The sequence below is a fragment of the Chrysemys picta genome, chromosome 12 (assembly GCF_011386835.1).
Source record: "Chrysemys picta bellii isolate R12L10 chromosome 12, ASM1138683v2, whole genome shotgun sequence".
Classification (NCBI taxonomy): domain Eukaryota; kingdom Metazoa; phylum Chordata; order Testudines; family Emydidae; genus Chrysemys; species Chrysemys picta.
This window is the reverse complement of record NC_088802.1, coordinates 3,692,226-3,706,340: the sequence shown is the minus strand read 5'-3', so window position 1 is coordinate 3,706,340 and position 14,115 is coordinate 3,692,226. Positions and strand designations below refer to the sequence as shown.

Sequence of the window (14,115 nt, the reverse complement as noted above, 5' to 3'; positions counted from 1 at the left end):
CCAGATCCTAGCCCATGCCGGGGGGGCAGGGAGAGAGGGTCAGACACCCCCCTAGAGCGACAAGGCTCCCCCCAAATTCCAGCTCACTTGAGGGGGCAGGGATGGGGAATCAGCCCAGATCCCATAAAGGGAGCCGGGGGGGGAGGGGTTCAGATCTGCTCTGCCCCAATTCCACATCCCCCAAATCTCACCACCCCCCTTAGACCCCCAGAAAGAATCATCCCTGGTGAGGGGTGAGGTGGAGGATGCTGGCTTCAGTGACAACCTGGCAGGCTACCAACCCTACCGGCTGCTCCGGGTGGTTGTGAAAACACCCCACTTCTCCCCACCCCGTGACTTGGCCCCGCTGGGATCCAGCCGGTCTGGGCACTCAGGGCGGGGAGGCGGGTATATAAACCCGGGGCCGTTCCCAGAGGATAAGGGAGAGGCACCCAGAGCGGGACGACGCCGGAGACCGGTAAGGATCTCTTTGGCGGGGAGCGGAGGGGACACGCCACGCCAGCCCGTGGCCTGGTGGCTCTTAGAAGTGTCTGGGCTCAGGGGGCCCCCTCCTGGGAAACGGGACAAAGATTTGGGGGTGGAGAAAGTGCCAACACCATGCTGGGCCATGTAAACAGGACTCTGGAGCAGGAGCCGAGAGGGGATTTGCCCTCAGGATTCGGCCCCGGTGCGGCCGCGGCTGGGATCCAGTTCTGGGGGCCCCCGATTCGAGGAGGGCTAGAAACCCTGACTCCGGGAGTTCGGTCCATGTAGCCCCCCTAGGCGTGGCTGGAAGGGGAACAGACGTTCGCGGCCAGAGAGTTTTCCGATCCGACGGCTGGACGCGGGCGCCAGCCAAATTCAGACGGGAAGCGAGGTGTGACTGTGTAACAGGGAGGGGAATGAACCCTGGGCACACTTTACCGAGAGTCGAGGCAGAGGCCCCGAGGCCCCGGCTGTGGTTCGGTCGAGTTTGCTCGATAGGATCTGTTCTCGTTGAATCAGGAATTAATTCAGGGAAGTCCTGGCACAGAGAGGTCATCAAACGACCAGATCAGGGCGGTCCCTCGGATTCTGGGAATGGGAATCGGTCAGAGATCTCCCGCTGCCCATGGGGCCCGGGGGGCGGCTGCTGCTGGGTCCTGGTTCCAGCGACCCCCGTTTAAATCCCAAGCGACCCCGCTGAGGTCAGGGGAGTCCGGGCCGGCCCTGGCGTGAATCCGGAGCCAGCTCACTGCTGCTGCTGGTGTTTTTCTCACGCCGCGGACTCAAACCGGTTTGGCCGTCGATTCAGGACGACCGGGGTCTAGCCAGGAGGCGCTGGGCAGGTTAGCACAGGGATCTGGCTCACGCCGTAGCCGGATTGACAGGCCGCTGCGGAGGCGGGCGGGTGGGGCGGTTAATTATACTAGAAGCCGAGACGACGGGTGAGCGGGAGGAGTGCCAGCAGCACCGACCCTGGGAAAATGGCACAGCCAGGGGTAGGAGCAGATCTCCATGCGCATGGGGCCCTCCCCGGACAGCGTGTGGCGGGGTCACGCCACGATCCTGGCTCAGAGCCGGGACCCCTCATCCCAGGCGAGCCGTGCGGCCACGTGCAGGAGGGGGCGCGAGAGGTCTGAGCCTGGCCTGGTGAGAGCCCCGGACTCCAGCCCAGCGGGGGATTGGCGAGGCAGGCGGGAGCGACTCTGGCCTCGGCGCTGCCTGACCACTGGCCCCGGTGTTCTCCCCACTCCCCCCAGGCACAGGTGAGCCCGCGATGTGCAACCAGTGCAAGTGCTTCTGCCTCCTCGTGCAATGGATGTGGCACTTCATCAAGCGGCTGTGCAGGAGGAAGAAAGGTACCGGGGGGGGGGGAGAGTGAGCGGGGCACCTGGGAGGGCTGGGTGGGTATCTGCGGTGCGGGGAACAGGGGCGTGTGGGGCAGACACAAAGATATGGATCCAGAGAGGAGGACGGATGGACGGGGGTATGGGGCAGACACACAGATAAGGACCCAGGGGGCAGGACAGACGGATGGATCGGGGGGGGGGGGTATGGGGCAGACACATGTATGGAGCCAGGGGGAGGACGGATGGATGGGGATATGGGGCAGACACACAGATACGGATCCAGGGGGAGGTGGGCTAGATCCAGCGCCCGAGCCCGTATATGGGGATGGATAGAATATTATTGCGCTTAGGTTTAAGTTTCCATCTCTGCAGTGACGCTTGCGCTTTGCACTGCCCCCTACTGGGTGCAATAAGAACTGCGCTGCTATTCTTCCCAAGCCCTAGACCGTTCCCATCTGCAGAGGAGCAGGGATACTGGGAGCCAGGACTCCTGGGTTCAGTCCTCGGCTCTGGGAGAGGAGGGGGCCCAGCGGTTAGAGCCAGGACTCCTGGGTTCCATCCCTGGTTTGCCTCTCTGTGCCTCAGTTTCCCTTTGAATTGATATTTAGCTCCCACTGAGGCCAGGTGAACAAGTTAGTCTGAGCTCCGAATCCCGCCCTGACTCCCTGGAGGGCAGTGAGGTCGCTCCAGACTGACATCGGCTCAGGATCCGGCTCCAGACCGGCTGGGGCGGCGTTAGGCGGTGTCCGGCCGGAACAGCGGCTGTTCCCCTGCAACCGGCTGGACTAGCTGCAAACTTGGGTGGAGGCCGGTGACACTAATGAACCGGCGATTGGCCAATCTGTGATTGGGCCACGTCAGGGCTGGAATGAAGCTAGTCAGGCCCAGCAGCTCTAGAGAATCATCCACCCCAGTGCCGGTCACGAGGGAGGTAAACTGAGGCACGAGGGCATTTGGAGGAGATGCTGCGGCAGCTGAGACAGGAGATGGCCATGGGGTGCGGCTGCCGCTGTTTGAGGTGGAAGGGAATGTTCAGCCTGCTCTAACCACTAGACGCCCCTCCCTGAGCCAGGAGAGAACCCAGGAGTCCTGGCTCCCAGCCCCTACCCCCAACCCCCAGACCCCACCCCCCTCTCCCAGTGCTGGGGAGAGAACCCAGGAGTCCTGGCTCCCAGCCCCTACCCCCAACCCCCAGACCCCACCCCCCTCCCTGATCCAGGAGAGAACCCGGGAGTCCTGGCTCCCAGCCCACCCACTCTAACCCCCAGACCCCACCCCCCTCCCTGAGCCAGGAGAGAACCCAGGAGTCCTGGCTCCCAGCCCACCCACTCTAACCCCCAGACCCCACCCCCCTCTCCCAGTGCTGGGGAGAGAACCCAGGAGTCCTGGCTCCCAGCCCCCCTGCTCTAACCCGCAGGCCCCACTCCCCTCCCAGAGCCAGGAGAGAACCCAGGAGTCCTGGCTCCTGGCCCACCCCCCCGCTCTAACTCCAAGTCCCCACCCGCTTACCAGCACATCGGTGGGGTCGCTGGTTGAAGACACGCCCTGTCTGTGTTTTCGTTGCAGAATCTCGCAGGAGTGCCGACGAGACGACATCCTTATTGGGCGACAGGCGTAACGCGGGGTCCTGAGGGGAGCCCGTCCCGGAGCTCTGCCGTCTGCCGGAGCCCCCCGTCCCCTCCCGCGAAGCCGGCTTTGGCCTGGCCGCGCCCGCTTGAGGGCGGGCTCGGATTCATGGTCAGACCCGCCTGTGGAAGGAAAGAATGAGCCTGTGGGGGCCGTGCCCTCTTGTGACCCCCTTCTTTGCTACCCAAATGCGTTTTTCTCTTGCTTTTAATTATTAACAAATCGTAGGGGGCTGGGTGGTAGTTTTAGGCTAGAAATCAGGTCTGGCTGGCTGGCCCTCTGGACAGTGGGGGCTCACGGACGAAGAGACCACCCCAGCCTGCCAAGGAACCAGAGGCGTTAGTTTATTCATTACTGGCATTTCAACTCAAATGTTTGGATACCAGTTGGGAGAAATCCAGTCTGGGTTAAAACTCAAAAGCCTCTGACACCTCCCAGCACGTTCCCGATCGTTTTCTGCCAATGAAAAGTGGCGTACAGGAGCTCGGGGCTGATTATCACGAAAAGGAAGAGGAGACCAAAAAGAACAACTTAGTTCAGATGCTCGATAATACGTACATTGAAAACAATCAAATCGTTCATCATACTCAGCCACTCGGAGACGATTGTGGAGGCAGACGCTCAGGGTGAGACGTGAAACGGTCCCAGTTTCGGCTGGGAGGGTGAGATATTATGCCATGACGTTGTTCCCTTTTTAAAGGTAAAAAGACCATTAGCATCGAATCCTCCCTATTCTACCCAAATCTTCAGCTAACTGTTAGGAGAAACATGCCCCTTGCCAAATTTTCTGTCTCCTTCCAGGAAAAATAACGGGGTGAAAGAATAGTGCCGCTATTTTGGGGGTTCAATAAAAACCCAATAATAAGAAAAGTTGTAAAAAAACAATCATACTTCTTATACTCAAATGCTCAAGTAACAGTTACAGAAAACACATGGCGTTAAAAATCCCCAAGCCGATGAAGTGGGTTTCAGCCCACGAAAGCTTATGCCCAAATAAATGTGTTAGTCTCTAAGGTGCCACAAGACTCCTCGTTGTTCAAACTCACTGTGTCTTCCACCAAAGATGGTGTTAACTTTGCAACTAGTTCTACAGTTCGGCACAAACTGTAGATTAGGGGGCTGGAGCACATGATTTATGAGGAGAGGCTGAGGGAACTGGGATTGTTTAGTCTGCAGAAGAGAAGAATGAGGGGGGATTTGACAGCTGCTTTCAACTACCTGAAAGGGGGGTTCCAAAGAGGATGGAGCTCGGCTGTTCTCAGTGGTGGCAGATGACAGAACAAGGAGTAATGGTCTCAAGTTGCAGTTGGGGAGGTTTAGGTTGGATATTAGGAAACACTTTTTCACTAGGAGGGTGGTGAAGCACTGGAATGAGTTACTTAGGGAGGTGGTGGAGTCTCCTTCCTTAGTGGTTTTTAAGGCCCGGCTTGACAAAGCCCTGGCTGGGATGATTTAGTTGGGAATTGGTCCTGCTTTGAGCAGGGGGTTGGACTAGATGCCTCCTGAGGTCCCTTCCAACCCTGATATTCTGTGCAACCCCATAATAAGTCAATATTAAAAAAAAAGATCGCTATTCTACTCCAATGCCTGGATACCAGTTTGGAGAAAACTGCTCTGAGTTGAAAGCCCGAAGCCACCCGTCCTTCCAGAGACATGATGGGAACGTTGCGGTTAGTTCTAGCTAATAGTGTTCAAAAGTTAATCGCTGTTCAACTCCCGCGCGTGTCTAGCACTGAGGAGGAAACAGTCTCGGTTAAAACCCCAATGCTGGGTCTTCTGTCAGGGCAGCTCGTGCGACGTTGCTGCTGCTTCTAAGGTTAGAACGGACCGAGGAAAACGGTGCAGATTCCTTGCCCAGAGCTTCGCCCAGCCAAAGGAAAGTAAAGAAGAAAACAATGCTGCCCTAAGCCCAGCCGTCTCTGTGCCCCTACAGCCCCCACGGGCACCACCCAGGCCCAGCGTGCGCTGTGCAGATGGGGGGATTCCCGGCCCCAGTACATTGTCGGCTGAGTTTCTACCTCTCAGCGGAGTGGACTGTGGGGCCGGCAGGGGCTGCGTGCCAGGGGGAGGCAGATGTTGCTGGATTCCTTCGCCTGGCAAGCCAAGGCGGACCGGTGTATAAATAAATCATGTCTTGAGCTAACAGAGTTCCTGGGTCTGTGTTTGTATCTGCACTGGGGAGAAAACCCAGGAGTCCTGGCTCCCAGCTCTAACCACTAGCCCCCACACCCCTCCCCAAGCTATGGCTAGAACCCAGGAGTCCTGGCTCCCAGCCCTCCTGTCCGAACCACTAGCCCCCACTCTCCCCCTAGAGGTGGGGAGAGAACCCAGGTGTCCTGGCTCCCAGCCACCTGCTCTAACCACTAGTCCCCACTCCCCTCCAGTGCACGGCTCCAGGGGAATCTTTCTCCAGCCGAGCTCTCCCTATGGGGCTCTGTCTTGGTGAAAACAGGCCTCTGTTGTCGGCCTGAGGGCTGTGCCAGCCGCCAGTAGCCAACAGGCCCAGGAGATGCCAGCACTGTGCCTCCTTGGTGGGGCACCTGCCACTCTGGCCCCCCGCTATCGCCTCCGGCCAGCTCATATTGCAAAGGGTGCCCCATGGAGGGCAGGCCAGGCCCCCTGTGTGCCTCCCCTGGGCTGCCCATGGAGCAGAGAGGGGCTGGGGGTGGGGGTGGGGGGCTCCCTCACACACCCAGGGTCCGGTCAGTCAACAGGGCTGGGGTCCCCCCATCCTGCGCAGGGAGCTTGGGGGGGGGGTGTCTCAGCTTCCTGGGGAGGAGACGATGAAGCCCTTTCCCCTTCCCCCATAACTAAGGGGGGGCTGGGGATCCCCCCCAGCTCCATCCTGTCACCATGACAACCCACTGCTGCATCAACCTCATCCCAGGTCCATCAGTGCAGGGAGCTGGTTGCCATGGTGACAGCTGGTGGATGTGAGAGGGGGCTGGGAGCCAGGACGCCTGGGTTCCATCTCCGGGGGGGGGGGTATGGGAAGCTGTTTGCTGCATCTACCACTGCAGGCAGGTGCGTCTCCTTGGAGACAGGCACCATGGATACCAGCTGGGGAAGGGGGGTCACTGATCTCCCCGCTGGGAGTCTCAGGGGGTCCTAGAGCCGGAGCCAGAGCAGAGACCCAGAAGCCCTCGCCTGGCACCGAGATGCAGCTGACTCTGGGGAGGGGCAGCCGAGTAACTGCGGCATAGAACAGCTTCAAATGGGGCTGAAATGCAGCCACCTCTGGGGCGGGGCAAGCGCGTACCAGCCGCACAGAACACCCCGCTACGGGGGTTGGGATTGGGACAGGAAGTGAAGGCGACTTGTGGGTCGGTCTCTCCCCCCCCCCCCGCCCACAGCGTCTGTCTCCATCCCTGGTTCATTCATAAATACAGCCAGCCCCTCCCCCCGCGCTCCGCCCGCCCCCCCCCAGTCGGGAGGGCGGATCCAGAGGCGGGGAACCCCCCCCCCCCCCCCCCGCAGCTCGGAGCGATGCGGACCCTGCGCTGGCTGGCGGCCCTGTCTGCTCTACTGGGGCTGGGGCTGGCCCCGGGGGCCGGGGGGGAGGCAGGTAAGGGGGGTACAGGGCGGGGGAGGGGCATCGGAGGTGTGTGAAGGAGAGTAGGAGGGGCTGGGGGCCAGGACTCCTGGGTTCTACTGCCAGTTTCCCGAGGCTGCAGGTCGGGTGTGAGAGGCACCGGCAGGGCTGGGCTGGCAGGGGCTGCAGGTCGGGAGTGAGGGGCACCGGCAGAGCTGGGGGGGGGCAGTGCTGGGGGGGGGCTGCCCATGGGGAGAACAGGAGCAAATTTCCATCTCTCTTACTATTTAACCAAAGATTTTCTCCTCTGATTTTTTTTGCTCTGGCTGTCAGGAGATTATGATTTTAAGAAGCAGGGACAGATGTTGAAACATCTGGGAGGGGAGCAGGGACTAGTGGTTAGAGCGGGGGTGGGTGGGAGCCAGGACTCCTGGGTTCTCTCTCCTGGCTCTGGGAGGGGAGTGGGGCTGGTGGGTTAGAGCAGGGGGGACTGGGAGCCAGGACTCCTGGGTTCTCTCCTGGCTCTGGGGAGGGGGGGGGGGGGCTGGTGGTTAAAGCGGGGGCTGCTCCGGTTCTCTCCCTGTAGGCCCGGCTGCGATTTGCCCACCGCGGATCCGGCTGAACTGTCTCCTACAGCGGCGTAAGGGCTGCGGCCCCGGGGGGATCCGGAGCTGTGGCCCCTGCATCCGCCCCTACCATGAGGACCCGGGTGGGGACTGTGTCCTCGAGACACCGCACAGGAACGGTGAGGGGCACCGGCAGAGGCTGGGGGGAGCCCAGGGCTGGGCTGGCAGGGGCTGCGGGTCAGGAGTGAGGGGCACCAGCAGAGCTGGGGGGGGCAGGGCTGGGCTGGCAGGGGCTGCGGGTTGGGAGTGAGGGGCACCGGCAGAGCTGGGGGGGGGCAGGGCTGGGCTGGCAGGGGCTGCGGGTCGGGAGTGAGGGGCACCGGCAGAGCTGGGGGGGGGCAGGGCTGGGCTGGCAGGGGGCTGCGGGTCGGGAGTGAGGGGCATCGGCAGAGCTGGGGGGGGGCAGGGCTGGGCTGGCAGGGGGCTGCGGGTCGGGAGTGAGGGGCATCGGCAGAGCTGGGGGGGGCAGGGCTGGGCTGGCAGGGGCTGCGGGTCGGGAGTGAGGGGCACCTGCCCATCTCCCTGTGTTTCTCCCTCAGGCGATGGAGCCAAGTCGGATGCTAGACCCAGCGACCTGGCCACCCTCATCCGCTCCATGGTGGCCAAAAAACAGAAGGGATCCAGGACCCCTGGGACCGAGACCCCCCAGCACGGTCGAGACTGAAGGGAACAGGGGACTCAGCAGGGGGCGCTGGGCTGTAGGGAGCGGGCAGGGGGCAGCAGGGGGTGCTGGGCTGTGGGGGGCGGGGCAGAGGTCAGCAGGGGATACTGGGCTGTGGGGGGTGGGGCAGGGGTCGCTGGGCTGTGGGGGGCAGGACGGGGGGCAGCAGGGGGCGCTGGGCTGTGGGGGGGCAGAACAGGGGGCAGCAGGGGGCGCTGGGCTGTGGGGGGCAGAACAGGGGGCAGCAGGGGGCGCTGGGCTGTGGGGGGAGGATAGGGGGCAGCAGGATGCGCTGGGCTGTGGGGGGGCAGGACGGGGGGGCAGCAGGATGCGCTGGGCTGTGGGGGGGCAGGACGGGGGGCAGCAGGGGTCGCTGGGCTGTGGGAGGCGGGGCAGAGGTCAGCAGGGGATACTGGGCTGTGGGGGGCAGGACAGGGGGCAGCAGAGGGCGCTGGGCTGTGGGGGGCAGGACAGGGGGCAGCAGGGGGCGCTGGGCTGTGGGGGGCAGGACGGGGGGGCAGCAGGGGGCGCTGGGCTGTGGGGGGCAGGACGGGGCAGCAGGTGGCGCTGGGCTGTGGGGGGCAGGACGGGGGGCAGCAGGGAGCACTGGGCTGTGGGGGGCAGGACGGGGGCAGCAGGGGGCGCTCTAACCTCTCTATCTTTGCAGCTGGCTCCATGGGGATTGACCCCCAGGTTCCTTCGGTCACCGAGACCCCCCCTACGTCTCCCCCTCCCCCCACCGCTCCCCCCTCCGCCCTGACGCCTGGCTCCAGCCCCGCCCGGCCGGAGGAAGATCTGAAGTCACGTCCCCCGGCTTCCCGGCTCAATGAGGCCGTGTCTCTGCGTGAGTAACGGGAGGGGCCGGGAATGGGGGCAGGGGGGACAGAGCGCCTGGGGGCCAGGGAGGCATTGAGGGGCTGGGGGGGGCAGTGCTCAAGGGGTTAATGTTTCTCTCCCCTCCCCCCGCCCCGCAGTGCTGGTGTTGATGTGCTCCGTGACCGGGGTCTCAGGGCTGCTGGTGGCTGCCCTCTGCTGGTACAGGTAGGAACTGCACCTCCCCACAGCAGCCCCCTGCCCCCCCCAGCTCTGCCCCCCACCCCACTCTGCCGGTGCCCCTCACTCCCGACCCGCAGCCCCTGCCAGGCCAGACCTGCCCACCCCCAGCTCTGCCGGTGCCCCTCACTCCCAACTCGCAGCCCCTGCCAGCCCAGCCCTGCCCCCCCCCCCCCCAGCTCTGCCGGTGCCCCTCACTCCCGACCCGCAGCCCCTGCCAGCCCAGCCCTGCCCCCCCCCAGCTCTGCCGGTGCCCCTCACTCCTGACCCGCAGCCCCTGCCAGCCCAGCCCTGCCCCCCCCAGCTCTGCCGGTGCCCCTCACTACCGACCCGCAGCCCCTGCCAGCCCAGCCCTGCCCCCCCCCAGCTCTGCCGGTGCCCCTCACTCCCGACCCGCAGCCCCTGCCAGCCCAGCCCTGCCCCCCCCCAGCTCTGCCGGTGCCCCTCACTCCCGACCCGCAGCCCCCTGCTAGCCCAGCCCTGCCCCCCCAACTCTGCCGATGCCCCTCACTCCCAACTCGCAGCCCCTGCTAGCCCAGCCCTGCCCCCCCCAGCTCTGCTGGTGCCCCTCACTCCCAACTCACAGCCCCTGCCAGCCCAGCCCTGCCCCCCCCAGCTCTGCCGGTGCCCCTCACTCCCGACCCGCAGCCCCTGCCAGCCCAGCCCTGCCCCCCAGCTCTGCCGGTGCCCCTCACTCCCGACCCGCAGCCCCCTGCCAGCCCAGCCCTGCCCCCCCAGCTCTGCTGGTGCCCCTCACTCCCGACCCGCAGCACCTGCCAGCCCAGCTCTGGACTGCCCCACCCGCTGCTCTGACCCCCCCCCACTCCGTGCCCCCAGGTTGCAGCGGGAGGTGCGTCTGGCCCAGAAGTTGGCATATACGGCGTATCGGGGGAATCATTATCGATACCACCAGCCCGGAATGGTGAGACCCCCACCCCCATGCTCACCCTTAGGGGGTCGGAGATCAGGACAGGGAATGGGACCCAGGCATCCGGGACGGCAGTGCAGGGTGCTCACCCCTAGGGGGATGGAGACCAGGATGGGGAATGGGACCCAGGCGTCCGGGACAGCAGTGCAGGTGCTCACCCCTAGGGGGCTGGAGACCAGGACGGGGAATGGGACCCAGGCATCCGGGACGGCAGTTTCACCTGACCAATGACCATCTCCCCGTCTGTCTGTCTGTCCCCCCAGTACATGGACGCCCGGCTGGCCCAGTCCTGCCAGGTGCACCAGTACCAGCGCCAGAAAAAGATCCTGACCAATGAGGAGTGAGTTCCCCTCCATTCCTCCCCACCCCCCGTTCACCCCATTGGTTATGGGTGGGGAGGGGGAGGGGCTTAGGGAAGGGACCCTCGAATCTGCCCCCCAGAATCCACTCCTTCCTTTCCCCCACCCTATGCCCCCTCACCCCACCCCCAAGCCTCCTCTCCCCCCAAATCTGCCCCACCCCAAAAGCACCCCCCAAATCATGACCTCAAACCGACCCCCGCAAACTCCAGACTCACCCTTGAATCTTCCCCTTCCCATCCCCCACTTCCCCCCAATCCACCCCTTCCTGAAACCCAAACCTACCCAAGTCACCCCTGCCCCCTGCCCCCTCTGACCTTCCCCCCACAATCCAACCCGGAAATTTTGCATCCCAAAATCCCCCCCCCCCGTCCTTCAGCCCCTGGCCCCATGAGCTGCCCCCTCTACCCTCCTCCCACTTTGGGGGTGTCTTGGGGACAGTTACTCCCTTCCCCCTACCCCCGGTTTTCCACACCTCCCTGGGAGGACTGGAGATCGCCCGTCGTCTAGCCGGGCCCATGGGACATGGGCGCTCGGGTCTAGGTGCCCCCCCCAACCCGTTTCCCACCCGGATACCTGGGTCCCTTGGATCTCCACCCCTAGCTGCGGAGCCGCCTCAGCCCCCGGATCCCCTGGCCTAGACCCCGGCCGCGGCCCCCGGCCTGGTTCATGCGGTTCCTCACCCCGTGTCTGGGTCCGTCTCCCCCAGGAGCCCCCCAAAGCCCGTCCAGCAGCTGTCGACGGAGTCAGAGACTGAGAACGGCGACTTTACTGTGTACGAATGTCCCGGACTGGCACCGGTAGGGGGCGCTGGGCTGTGGGGGTGCAGGGCGGGGGCTGAGCAGGGGCGCCGGACTGTGGGGACAGGGGCAGGGGCAGCAGGGGGCGCTGGGCTGTGGGGGTGCAGGGCGGGGGCTGAGCAGGGGCGCCGGACTGTGGGGACAGGGGCAGGGGCAGCAGGGGGCGCTGGGTTGTGGGGATCGGGACAGGGGCAGCAGGGGGCGCTGGGCTGTGGGGATGGGGGCGGGGTCAGCAGGGGGCGCTGGGCTGTGGGGAACAGGACGGGGGCAGCAGGGGGCGCTGGGCTGTGGGGATCAGGACGGGGGCAGCAGGGGGCGCTGGGTTGTGGGGATCGGGACGGGGGCAGCAGGGGGCGCTGGGCTGTGGGGAGCGGGGCGGGGGCAGCAGGGGGCGCTGGGCTGTGGGGATCGGGACAGGGGCAGCAGGGGGCGCTGGGCTGTGGGGAGCGGGGTGGGAGCAGCAGGGGGCGCTGGGCTGTGGGGACGGGGGCGGGGGCAGCAGGGGGCGCTGGGCTGTGGGGAGCAGGGCGGGGGAAGCAGGGGGCGCTGGGCTGTGGGGATGGGGGCGGGGGCAGCAGGGTGCGTTGGGTTGTGGGGAGCAGTGTGGGGGCAGCAGGGGGCGCTGGGCTGTGAGGACAGGGGGCGGGGGAAGCAGGGGGCGCTGGGCTGTGGGGACGGGTCTGGGTCGCTGCGCTCTTCCCCTCGCACGGTGCCCTCACTAATGTCTCCCTTTCTCTCTTTCTTCCCCCCCTTCCCAGAGTGGGGAGATGGAAATCCACAACCCGCTCTTCAACACGGTGACCGCCCGGCAGCGCTGCCCCCCCTAACCTGCCCCCCCATTATTCAGCCCCCGTCCCCCGGAGCAGCACGGCGCCCCTGGTGGAGAAAATCTGCTCCGATTTTGGCAGCATCTTCCCCAAGAACCCGCCCCCCCCGCCCCCCCCGAGCAACTCGGGGCGGGGGAGGTTAAAGGTGAAGGGTCATCACTCTGATGCGGAGACCCCCCAGGGACTCCCTCGCTCCTCTGCTCTCTACCCTCCCTGCAGTCCCATCTGTCCAGAGCATGGTTCCTTTCAGGGGGCAGGGGCTGTGCCATGGGGCTGGTGCATATGGGGGGGATATTGACTGGGGAGAACTACACAAGGTAGGAACCATAGGAGGCTCTTAGTGGGTTCAGGAGTTGGGGGGATTGGATTTGGGGTGACACCAAGAGAAAATTGACCAGGGGGCCCATATAGAAGGATACTGACTGAGACTAAACAGTGTGTGTGTGGAGGGAAAGCTCTGTGGGGCAGACACCATGCACCATGGGACCCCCCCCCCAACAGCCCACTCCCAGCAGGCCAAAGAGGGGGCGGGTGGGTACCATGAGATCAGGGCTCTATTGAGGTGACACCAGGAGACAGCCAGCCCCTATATAAGGGGTATATTGACCGGGGGAACCTAAATAGGGTAGGAACCAGGGGTGGTGTCGTGCTGGGATGAGGGTGGCGGGGGGGGGGGGGGGGGAGGGGACATGTATTGAAGTGACACCCCAGGGCGATATTCACCAGGAGGCTGATAGAGGTGGCTAGTGACTGGAGGGGAATCATGGGAGGAGTCATAGACTCAGAGGGGACAGGGACTTAGGGGGACCCATTTTGAGGCGACACCAACTCCCCCCACCCACCCAACAGTAGTTGATGAGGGGGCCGATATGGGGGATATGGACCAGGAACCGCCCCTCCCCCATACACTCTCCTTCCCCCTAAGGCCAAGCGAGCAGAGATTTGGGAGCTCCTGGCCGTGTGCACAACGGCCCCGCGGCGTCATCCGTGTGCTGGCGGCCGGGTTCCCTCATCCGTGTCGCCCCTGGGCGTCGGCTCACACGCGTGTCACAGCCGTGCTCAGTCACGTGGCTGCCGGCTCATCCGGCAGGGCTCCGGTTGTCTGGGCAGCCCCCACGCCCCGGCCTGTCGGAAACATGGGGCAGGTCTGAGCCCCCCAGCAGGTCTGAGCCCCCCAGCTGACACAAACCCGCTCTGGTCCATACAGCGGCTTTACCAGGCTCCCGTGGGAGATCGGAGGGAGATGCTCCCTGCTCCCCCCCCTGCCCAGCTGCCCCCCCATACTGCTCCCCCCCCCCCCCAGTTTCCCACCCTAAGTCCTGTTTACTCAACGCTCCAACTTGGAATAAAAGAGAACAGCAAAAGAGACAAAGGCGTCTGCGAGTCCAGGATATGGGGCCTGGCCCTTCTAGGGGGCACTGGCTCTGATCGGGGGGGCAGGCTGCATAGGGGGGGACTGTGACGGGGATGGGGTGCTGTCCCTGCTCTGGGGGGACACAGCCATGGGGCTGCCAGTGGACTGTGGTCCCATCTCCTGGGCTGCAGGATAAAGGACCGGGCCATGGGGTTGCTGGAGATGCGCAGCCTACGCCCCATAACCCTCCACCCCCCCTTGGCTGGTCATGTGATCCTGAGATTTGGGGAACCCCCCACATCCTTCAACAGAGGCCCCCACAACCACCAAAGTCTCTTCAGCATCCCATCTATCAACTTCCCCCCAGAATATCCACCACCCTGAATCCCAGCAGGGCTCCCTTGCTAGACAGGACCCCCCGAGACTCACCAGCCCCCCTCAATCCAACTGGGCCCCCAGACGCTTCAGTGAACCCTTCCCCCGACCCAGTGCCCCCGAAGAATCACCCCCAAATATCAAGCACTTGCTCCCCAAATTC

The 14,115-nt window shown here is 64.3% G+C and overlaps 1 protein-coding gene and 1 long non-coding RNA gene across 4 annotated transcripts; both read left to right on the top strand.

Moving 5' to 3' along the window:
• Positions 1-412: 412 nt before the first annotated feature.
• Positions 413-5,580, top strand: LOC112061176 (uncharacterized). The gene is made up of 3 exons (XR_002890132.2): positions 413-457; positions 1,722-1,820; positions 3,378-5,580. It is a non-coding gene; the product is annotated as an uncharacterized LOC112061176 (long non-coding RNA).
• A 1,325-nt stretch (positions 5,581-6,905) lies between these two features.
• LOC101948120 (neural proliferation differentiation and control protein 1-like) lies at positions 6,906-12,907 on the top strand. 3 transcript variants are annotated; one of them, XM_065563124.1, is made up of 9 exons: positions 6,906-7,002; positions 7,556-7,714; positions 8,135-8,248; positions 8,924-9,100; positions 9,231-9,297; positions 10,147-10,231; positions 10,501-10,577; positions 11,306-11,371; positions 12,155-12,907. In XM_065563124.1, the coding sequence occupies exons 1-9, from the start codon at positions 6,924-6,926 to the stop codon at positions 12,195-12,197; spliced, it is 867 nt and encodes a 288-aa protein (XP_065419196.1). In that variant the 5' UTR covers positions 6,906-6,923; the 3' UTR covers positions 12,198-12,907. The 3 variants fall into 3 exon arrangements, with proteins under 3 accessions (XP_065419196.1, XP_065419195.1, XP_065419197.1); XM_065563123.1 differs by having other exon boundaries at positions 11,306-11,396; XM_065563125.1 differs by lacking the exons at positions 10,147-10,231; positions 10,501-10,577 and having other exon boundaries at positions 11,306-11,396.
• Positions 12,908-14,115: the final 1,208 nt, after the last annotated feature.